Genomic DNA, 9,577 nt, shown 5'->3' on the forward strand with positions numbered 1-9,577 from the left:
CCCTTTTTTTTTTTTTTTTTTTTTTATCTTTATATATTGTTATTCTTCCTCAGGAAGAAAGCCTCCTGGTGCATCACCATCGTTGTCATAGCCATCCCATACGTCTTGGCTGTATTCTGTATCTACTCTAGCCTTGATGATTAATCCCTTGATGAGCTTTCGCCAGCGTAAAAGTGTTTCCTTTTCTTGTTTGGCAATGGCTTTCCTTGCTTCTGTCTGTTCGTATTCTTCCCATGCCTTTTTTATTTAAAAATAGTGAGCGACATATCCCTCTCTCTCTTTTTTTTTTGGTAGTGTACCTCTAATAAAATCTGCTTGTTTTCTTGGGCAATGACAATACCATCCATGACTGGCACAGCTTTTAGTTTTTTAAATTCAAAATCGACCTGATAAAAAGATTTAACTATTTTCCTTTGGAGAGTAATTTTTTTTAAAAAAAAAAAAAAAAGTTACCACAGCTTCGGCATAATCGATACCAAATTTTCTTGCCATCCTTGCAATACCTTTGACTAAATTGAAAACAATTTTTTTTAGGAGGAGCCAATGAAGGCGGTAATACAACTTACTTGGAATATGAGCTGCACCCTTTGGTAACATAGTGGGTTTAAAAAGATCAATGTTGTTAAATGCATTCTTGATAATTTTGCCCTGCCATACAAGTAACACAAAGTTAGAATTAACCCACAAAATAAAATAAAATAATAAGTTACATTGACTAGAGGTGGTGGGACATATAAACGCGTTTGCCATTCACCGTAACACGGCACGAGTAATTCATTGCCTTCTCCTTTTGCTCTTTCTTGTAAACGTTTTGTATTGATTGTACTACCCTGTGCCTTGACCATTTTTAAGGGTTGCTCTCCTTCCATGATTTCTCGGCCAGCTCTTCGAAAAGTATCTGCAGTGGATAAGGAACGAACACATTGTCTAGCGTATACCTTTTCACCTTTGATATAACCCAAGACAGGTTCTTTTTCATACAAGATTTCCATTCTTTTTAAATGGCGTTCGAGGGCATACAATGGGTGATTTTTAAAGGCTCCAATAGAAGTAGGCATTACATCGTCTACTTCCAGTAACTGCAATTCCTCTTGTTCCAGCAAATCTCTTTCATTGAGAGTGTTTTTTCGAGAGAGATGGCCCAAAAAGGTGTCAGACCAAAGTCTTTCACCCGCTTGTTTTTCTCGCATGGATAAAGGTCTCTCTCTTTCCTTGAGCGCCTTCATCATATTCCGGGTATATCGTTTAGTGACATCCACGATATTTCCACGACGTTTACCCGAGTTTTTTTCAAATGCTAGGATAAAGGATAGATGATTATGACGGTCCAAGGAGAGAGGTTCCATGAGACCCGGTTTATTAACGTGAGCACGAATAGGATCCACACAGATCCAAGTTTGAGTTTGTTTGCAATAGACCTCAGCCCAAATGATGGGAGGTTTTGCCTTGGGTTGTTTCCATTGATGATCAGGATCGATGTAAGGTTTGAAGGGTGCTTTGAATTCAAAGTTAGTGACGGTAGCAAGATCTGGATCGTCATCATCATCATCTGTGGTGCTTATACGTTTGATGACGGGAGGTTTGTAAGATACAGGTTGTAAAGAACATACCAATCTAGTTTCACAACCACAAGATCTTAGGAGAGCAACGAATAACTGAGCACTTGTATCGCGTGTACCTGATCTAAGTTGTAAAAAATCTTCAAAGGTATGAATGTATGGTTCCTGTGCGGGGGATTCTGTCGCTGGAATAGTGAATAAACCTGGCCCTGATATAGTGAAATAGGTATGCCACCATGTAAGTAACCATTTGATACCCCTGATTAAATTTTCTTGGGTTGAGTCTTTTGAAAGTAAAGTTTTAGCATGATCTGGTGTAATGGATGCCAATACAGACTGCGGAGGTAAAGGGGGTTAATTATGAGCGTATAAGGTAAAAGGTGAATGCTTACCATGGTTTCATCACGAGAGCACCAGCTATTTCGAAGTGAGTAATGAGCAATGAGTAATACAATGTGTGCATTATGTGTCCAATCGCGGAGATTTCTTTCATAGACTATCCTCCAATTTGATTTCTTGGGTTTTCTATGATTTTTGTAAGTGTATCGTGGATGTGTCAGGTTAAAAAGAAATCTTACTTGAGCACAGGTAAGGGTGCTTCCATTACAATTTCTACATCTTTGTATGTTTCTTCTGTGCTTGCCTGTGAAGGATCAAATCTGGGAGGAAGCTGTATTGTCTCCCAGTCAATGTCATCTTCCTCATCACTTTCCAATGGATCTTCGTCGTCTTCTACCGTCATATCCCCTGATGCGATGTCCTCCTCTGGGGTCATATCCCCCACTGCCGTATCCTTCAATAGACTGTCTTCTATGTCATTCAATGGTGTATCTTCTAACAGACTATCTTTCAATACAGTCTCTTTGAGCAGGGAGTTGTCAAAAAGGGCAGAATTATCTGCAGTCTTTGCTTTTCCTTTGCCCTTGGTTTTTTTACTAGCATGATTTTCGTGCGCAGCACTCGGTTCCTCATGAACTGATCCTTTACGATTCCTTTTCTTGTTTTTCGAAATGTGTTGCTCATTTGGACTTTCTTTTTTTGAGCTTCTTGTCTTCGCCATTGCTGAAATATACAGACAAAATAAAAAGAAAAGGTGAATGGCAGATCCTTTTTTTTTTTTTTTTTTTTTTTTTAGAATGTAAAACATGCGGAGATTCATTCAAAGAAGGAAAAGGGTGGCTATGTTTGGAGGACGCCTACAACGTTTGATAGTGATACTTTTTTATGGTAAAGATGTTGGCAAAATCATTCTTAATGGTAGGTCCTTGTTCTATTCCTCTAAATTCAGAATAGCATAATTTGTTTGGATACTTCATTTTATTTTACAACGATATTTCCTTTCTACGCGTACGGCCATATTGTATAAGTAAAAGCTTTATTTAATGATAAACTATTTTATTGTATTTGTTCAGTGATGGATAGTTATGGTGAATAAAAGGTGGTCGTGCACATCAGATTTTTTATCAAACTCGAATCTAATATGTAAAAGTTTGTTTTTCACAGTAGCGCGGTCAAAAATATGTATTTTGCGCACGGGCCCCCATAGGAGCCCGTAATACTTTCTGAATTTGTTTTTAAAAAAAAGACATCTTCCATCAGAATTAACAGATCCAAGTGCATACAAACGATTTATTATATGTATGCTTCAGTTTAATCATTTTCTTGCAAAACCTATTTCGGGCAAGTGAATAATTGACAGAAATCAAGCGTGTGAAATTTTTTTTTTTTGGCTCGTATAAATCAGACGATAAATAAAGTTCTACCAAAAAAACGCAAAATCACATTTTTTGTCTATAAAAAGTAAAGAATCATGCTACTTGACACAGGGAAAGACACAAGCACATATGATCATGCTTTCTGAAGCACATATTTCAGAAAAGAAATTGCGGGGAGGGTGTGGGGTGGGGCGTGTAATTATGCCTTTTTATATTGATTCACAGCAACTTGAAGGCTAGATCCACGTTCTCGGGAATACGAAACGAAAGTATCACATATGCAACTTTATTCCATTCAGATCATCTTGCAAAACAAAAAGTGTTCAGCAGATGAATAAAACTGCTGCAGTCAAAGTAAAAAAAGACCATATTGACTTTGAAAAAATAAATAAAGGCGGGTATCACATAATGTCAGTACCCTGTGTATGTATTACCAAGTTGCTTCAAACGTGATAATGAAATCCAGGGTTCTACGTTAATCACACGCTAAATTTTGAAGGTGAAGGGTTCCTTCTAGTGTAACCTTAAAGACGGAGTTGAGAGGTTTCCGCCCACCCGCCCCCTTTTTTTTCATGCTTATGATGACGGTCCAACGTGTTAGCCTACTTTTTATTTGCTCAGTAAGCAGCAGATAAAAAGCTCTCGATTCCTTCTTCTTTTTTCTTTTTCTTCCTTCTACTTTTTCCCGTTTTACAATGACTACACTTGAACTCATTCATTTTAACGATGTATACCATGCTTCGCCGTCTAAAGACGAACCTATTGGCGGTGCATCTCGGTTCGCGACCAAGGTAAATGAAATCCGTTCCCAAAGTGACCTTGAGCCACTTGTTTTATTCTCTGGCGACGCTTTTAATCCCAGTCTTGAAGGCACTATTACCCGAGGCTCCCACATGTAAGCAAAATAGAGAAGAGAGCGCATACAAGACAACTTACTTTTATGACAAAAAAAAAAAAATGTTTATAGGCCGGAGATCTTGAATCAGTTTCATATTGCAGCTGCATGTCTTGGTAACCACGATTTTGATTTTGGTATGCCACAATTGGAGAAATTGATTGGACAAACGAATTTTCCTTGGTTACTTTCTAATGTTTTGAACGGTGCGGATACGGCGCATCAGCGAATCGATCGATATCTTGTACTTGAACATGCAGGATTACGTCTTGGCTTTGTTGGTTTGGTTGAAAAGTAAGTGTTACAGGGTGAATACATTATTTTTTGATAGACAGCAAAACTGATCTTTTCTTGCGTATAATAGAGAATGGATCCAAACAATTCCCTCGTAAGTATATAAAAGAAATGAAAAAGATAATGTAGAAAAAAAGAAACTGAATTATATAATTAGATTTCCTCCAGAGTTGACCTATTATGATTTTGTTCAAGTAGCCAAGGATCTTTCCAAAGAATTAAAGGATCCTGAAGGTCCCCACAAGGTGGATTTGGTCATTGCCCTAACACATATGCGTGTACCCAACGATGTCAAATTGGCAAAATCTTGTAAAGGTGAAATCGATCTGGTGTTAGGAGGGTAAATTATATCGTACGATTTTTTATTGGAAGATACTAACAAAAAAAAAAAAAAAAAATGTAGACATGATCATTTTTATTACGTATCCAATGCTGTGGATATTATTGGGGATAATTGGGCCCGAGAGAAGAATTTAGATGACGTCGGTTATGATCCTGAACAAATCGTGGAAGGCGACGAAGAGGAAGAGGATGATGAGAGATACCCTGTACGAGTTGTCAAGAGTGGTACTGATTTCAGAGAGTTTTCCTATTTGAAAATTGAAATTGAAAGTGATTCAGATACGGGTAAAAAATACATCAAGGACATGTCAGGTAAGCTATACATATACGAAAGAGTGTATCTGTTTTTGTTACTAAAATATCACACATTTTGTGTAATTATCCTTCATAGCTGAACGTGAGGTGATAGATTCAAGTGTACAACCCGATGAAGCTACCGAAGAGCTGGTTGAAAATGTAGCCAAACTCGTTTCCTCTAAAACCAAGACAGCCATCGGATATACCACTGTTCCCTTGGATGGCCGTAGTATGACCGTTCGGACCGAAGAAACCAATCTGGGAAATCTTACCGCCGATTTGATGATGATGTACTACAAGAATATTCAAACTCCAGCCGAGATTGGGTTCTGTGTGGGTGGCACGATTCGAAACGATAGTATTATTGAAGTGGGAGAGATTACATTGGGAGACATTTTGACCGCCTTCCCTTTTCTTGACCCTATTGTTGTGATTCGAGTGACCGGAAGACAGTTATGGGACGCGCTTGAGAATAGTGTATCTGAATATCCTAAACAAGAAGGCCGATTTCCTCAATTAGCAGGTATTCGTCTCGAATGGAACCCGGAAGCACCTTCGGGAAGTCGTGTACGTAGAGTGTTTACTTGCAAAAAGCATTTGACAAGTGTCGAATTAAAGGAGCGTAGTGGACATCGACGATCACTTAGTTTTCCCAACATGTTGAACCGAAAGGAACGTTACGAGCCCGAGAACATGATCCCGTTAAGTATGGAACGTGAATACATTGTTGCTACAAGAAATTATTTGATTGGTGGTTATGATGGTTATACAGCGTTCAAGGTACCCGAGGATAAAATTATTGTGGATGAAGAACGTGGTGTGTTGGTATCTACATTGTATCGTAAATATTTCTTGGGTTTGAAATATATTAATGCTTTCCGAGAGTATCAAGCCAAGCATGTACATCATGAAGATCGAATTAAGAAATTGGTGGCGTCCGCAGCAGCGCATTGGCGTAGTGTGTCTAAACAATTCAGAAGACATAATCATCCTAATGATGGTAGAGACTGTGATTGTGATACAAGTAGTCAAGATGGAAGATCCTTTTTGGAAAGTGATATTAAACAACGTGCAGATTATCATATCAGTACTGAGGCTATTGGTGATGCATTTGTGGATTCTAGCAAAGGTCATCCCAACTGTATTGATTCGGAAGATGCAGAAGAAAATGGTCCTAATAGTAAGTACAATGCTGATAACGATGTATCCTGGGTAAAGCGTTGGGCTAGTATTAGTCCTGTGGTAGAAGGTCGTATTGTTCGCGTAGATTATTAATTAGTGATGATAATAAAAAAGTTTGATTTTTGATTTTTCCCTTTGAAGCATATATCATATTACTTTTTTTTTTCAAAGAGATATCCACTAAATAATAACTACCTTTCGTTCTTCTGATATTAGAATAGGTCATGCATGTAAAAAAGTTACTTTTCCCGACAGCCCTTGATTTGATACACTCAGATATCGGGTTGATTAAAATGGTATGTCTGTCAATTTATTTTAGCCTTGATGATGGATATCAAATACTATGATAAAAATAATTGGATCTACTGCAGATCTATATGTTAGAAAGTTTACAGATCAATTTCATAGACATCATCATAATTTCGGTATGGCAGCTTATCTGTGATATTTGAGAACAAAAGGGATATAAAATGCGGTAGGATGGAATATAAACTTAGTAAAAAAAATGAGGCTACATAAACTTTCACTATAAGTTGGACGGTTTGTCATGCGAAGAATATAAGTCGTATCTATATTTAATTACCTAATAACCCTCCCCCTTTTTTTCTTTCTCTCTCTCTCTCTCTTATCAATTAAATATAATAATTATTATTTCATTATCCGTTCTTGTAATCAAGTATTCATTCTGTCTGTCCTAAGAACACGATTGTGATTGAAGATGACGACGACCAAGATGACGATGTCGATAGTTCATGAAATGGAGATGCGAATGAAGAAGGGGATGTATTTTGTAGATAATACCGATGACACTCTGAACGAGGTCAACATTTTAGGAGACGACGGTGGTGAACTCGTGTTAGATTCTGCAAATGATCCCTATGACGACACAGAAGCGCAGTTTTATGATTGTGACAATCGTAGCCGTCATGATTTAGAAAGCTCGGACTCCAAAAGATACTCTCACTACAACGTACACGAGATCGTTGATAGTGACAAGGCAAAGTCTACACATACGTCTAAAAAAAAAGTGTTGACGGTACGCTTATAGTCGTTTTTTTTGGTGGTGGGGAAAAATGTTGTAAAAAAAAAAAGTTGTAATTTCGCGGGATTTAGTTTGACCGAAGTTTATAGGAAAAACGGTCACTCAGGCATGTACCTCACAGGTGCATGAATTTAATGCAAAGTGAATTTGTCTAAATGTTTATTGATTATAATATATATTTTAAAAGAAAAGAAAGAAAGAAAGAAAGAAAGAAAATGTCTATAAGGTTTTTTTTTGTAGCAGGCATAAACTGTTCCACGGCATCTTTTAATGATTTGCCGGGCTTTGTTCATGTCTGATGTGATGATTTTGATTTCTTTGTCGAGATTGTCAATGCGAACGAGAAAATTAATACCATCGATGATTTTGTAACAGAGTGTAAAAAAAATGCTCTCCTGTTGAAGAGGTAGAGTAAACTCTTCCGTGTAATTGATATTGAGAGTTTTGAGTTAATGATATATTTTTTGGAAAATATACGTTAGAGTGGTTTATGGCGTTTCTGCTGTTGCTTGAAAATCCTTCATGGCGTCTCACAAAATTGGTGGGATCGGTGATAAAAAGAAAGGGAGGTGTATGAGAGTCAATTATCTCGTTTGTTGCGGTTACCATTCCTTTACAATCAGTTTCGTATGTGCAGGGGAATTTCTTCTCTCTGACAACTAAATGATATAAAAGAATGGAACAAAATTCTTTTTCTTGCTCCTCCTCCGAGCTATACTCTTTTGTCTCTAATAAAAATTCTCGCATCAAGTCATCAATGTCCAGAAGATCTGCGAAACGTGTATCACTGACGTAATTGTGTTCGTGGTTTTCAGAGCAGTGATGAATGCGGCTCACGTCGCCTTTAAACCCTCCGATTCGTGCTTTAAACTCAACAGACATGTTATTGAAAAATAACATTAGCAGTTCTATAGCACAAGCAGGTTCACCGTCTGTGAATTGGGGTGGGCTGTTATCATCATCGATGGAACTGGGTAATCCCCAAACAAACCCCCTGATCATTGCTGATGCTTCCCTGATAACAAGCTTTTTTTGATCCATGGTTTCGACAGTGGAAGTATACTTTTTGTACGAATCAATTAAAATTGAATTGTACCTGTTGTATTTCAAACCTTCCAAGGAGACAAAAGGCAAGACAGCATTCCACAACAGCTCGAAAGTCGCATCAATGAAGCAAGAGTTTTTTCTATTTGCTGCGATCGCAGACAAAAAACCCTTCTTCACCACCAAACCATCATTGACCTGCTTGGAAACTAAGTTAAACGATGCTGCATTCTGTTTGTATTGAGATACAGTGACAGTTGTTTTTGGCAAAAATAATTTTTCTTCCTGAAACAGTAGTCTTTCTTCTTCATCGAATTCACGTAAAATGGCTTCAGTATCAAAATCGAAATCTCTTTCTTCCTTTGAAGTCGTTTATAGAGCTTTTTTGGTTTCGCCCATGTCAAAACTACTGATAACGGTACCGAACATTTCAGTTACAGGATCATCGACAATACCTGGGCAATGAAGTGTTAATTATAGTTTTTGGTTCAATATTTAATATGAAAAAATGTATATACCACCCCTCTTTTCCAAATATAGTAATTACCACCCCTGTTCGGTCGCACCGGACAGTAGATGTCCGGTGGAAGTGGATCACTGTATACGCATTTATTAGGCACATTTGTGGATCACTTTATACCCATTTATTAGGCTCGTTGTTGGATCACTTAATACCCATTTATTAGGCACATTTATAATGTTTTTTTGGATCACTTAATACCTATTTTTTAGGCCTATGAACCAGATCCGAATAATTGTTTGAGGAGGGGCGGGGGGGATTTAGGTACCATTTTGCTTTTTCCATTTCACAATTTACAACGATTATATAAATGAACAATCAAGAAAGTATTGCTGAAGGCGAGCGTCTCAATGTTCCTAAAAGAGTAGAAGTAGCCCCAAGAAATCCTTTAATCGAGACACTCTTCATAAAATTGAACCAGTCAAAGAATGAAGTATCACTTGAGGAAGTTGATGTCGAAGATGTTGATGACACATTAATTAAAGACAAGTTGACATGTGGTAAATGCCATAAGACGTTCAACTCGAGATCATCCCTGATCAAGCACTTGAAGGTCAAACACCATATTGTAATCGTTGGTGTCAAGCATGGGCGTCCTGACCAAGGTGGAAGGCATACATACTAAATCCGCCAGCAGCAAAAGAAGGCCGATAGAAATTCCGTTTTGAGAGTCGACGAAAAAACTTA

At 37.7% G+C, this 9,577-nt stretch overlaps 4 protein-coding genes across 4 annotated transcripts; 3 read left to right on the forward strand and 1 right to left on the reverse strand.

Annotated features, from left to right (window-relative positions):
* Positions 1–39: 39 nt before the first annotated feature.
* On the reverse strand, positions 40–2,301 carry EV154DRAFT_419888 (uncharacterized protein; the record flags this gene model as incomplete). The annotated part of the gene is made up of 7 exons (XM_051595924.1): positions 40–237; positions 300–386; positions 454–509; positions 567–648; positions 711–1,895; positions 1,952–2,084; positions 2,138–2,301. 7 exons carry the CDS (start codon positions 2,299–2,301, stop codon positions 40–42), a joined length of 1,905 nt encoding a protein of 634 aa, XP_051458228.1.
* A 1,527-nt stretch (positions 2,302–3,828) lies between these two features.
* Positions 3,829–6,425, forward strand: EV154DRAFT_507247 (Metallo-dependent phosphatase-like protein). The gene is made up of 6 exons (XM_051601394.1): positions 3,829–4,169; positions 4,242–4,463; positions 4,534–4,557; positions 4,621–4,803; positions 4,867–5,117; positions 5,197–6,425. The coding sequence occupies exons 1-6, from the start codon at positions 3,970–3,972 to the stop codon at positions 6,375–6,377; spliced, it is 2,061 nt and encodes a 686-aa protein (XP_051458229.1). The 5' UTR covers positions 3,829–3,969; the 3' UTR covers positions 6,378–6,425.
* A 577-nt stretch (positions 6,426–7,002) lies between these two features.
* Positions 7,003–7,332, forward strand: EV154DRAFT_563071 (uncharacterized protein; the record flags this gene model as incomplete). Its single annotated transcript, XM_051605761.1, has 1 exon — positions 7,003–7,332. One exon carries the CDS (start codon positions 7,003–7,005, stop codon positions 7,330–7,332), a length of 330 nt encoding a protein of 109 aa, XP_051458230.1.
* Positions 7,333–9,029: 1,697 nt separating this feature from the next.
* EV154DRAFT_602296 (uncharacterized protein) lies at positions 9,030–9,515 on the forward strand (the record flags this gene model as incomplete). Its single annotated transcript, XM_051607277.1, has 1 exon — positions 9,030–9,515. Exon 1 carries the CDS (start codon positions 9,201–9,203, stop codon positions 9,513–9,515), a length of 315 nt encoding a protein of 104 aa, XP_051458231.1. The 5' UTR covers positions 9,030–9,200.
* Between the last annotated feature and the right edge of the window lie 62 nt (positions 9,516–9,577).

Source organism: Mucor mucedo (assembly GCF_025094135.1).
Source record: "Mucor mucedo strain NRRL 3635 chromosome Unknown EV154scaffold_40, whole genome shotgun sequence".
In the NCBI taxonomy this organism is placed as follows: Eukaryota; Fungi; Mucoromycota; class Mucoromycetes; order Mucorales; family Mucoraceae; genus Mucor; species Mucor mucedo.

Coding starts and splice junctions, on each gene's coding strand:
- EV154DRAFT_507247 (XM_051601394.1), top strand. CDS start 3,970: ATGACTACACTTGAACTCATTCATTTTAACGATGTATACCATGCTTCG. Junction 4,464..4,533: donor TTTGTTGGTTTGGTTGAAAA/GTAAGTGTTACA, acceptor TGCGTATAATAG/AGAATGGATCCAAACAATTC. Junction 5,118..5,196: donor ATACATCAAGGACATGTCAG/GTAAGCTATACA, acceptor TATCCTTCATAG/CTGAACGTGAGGTGATAGAT.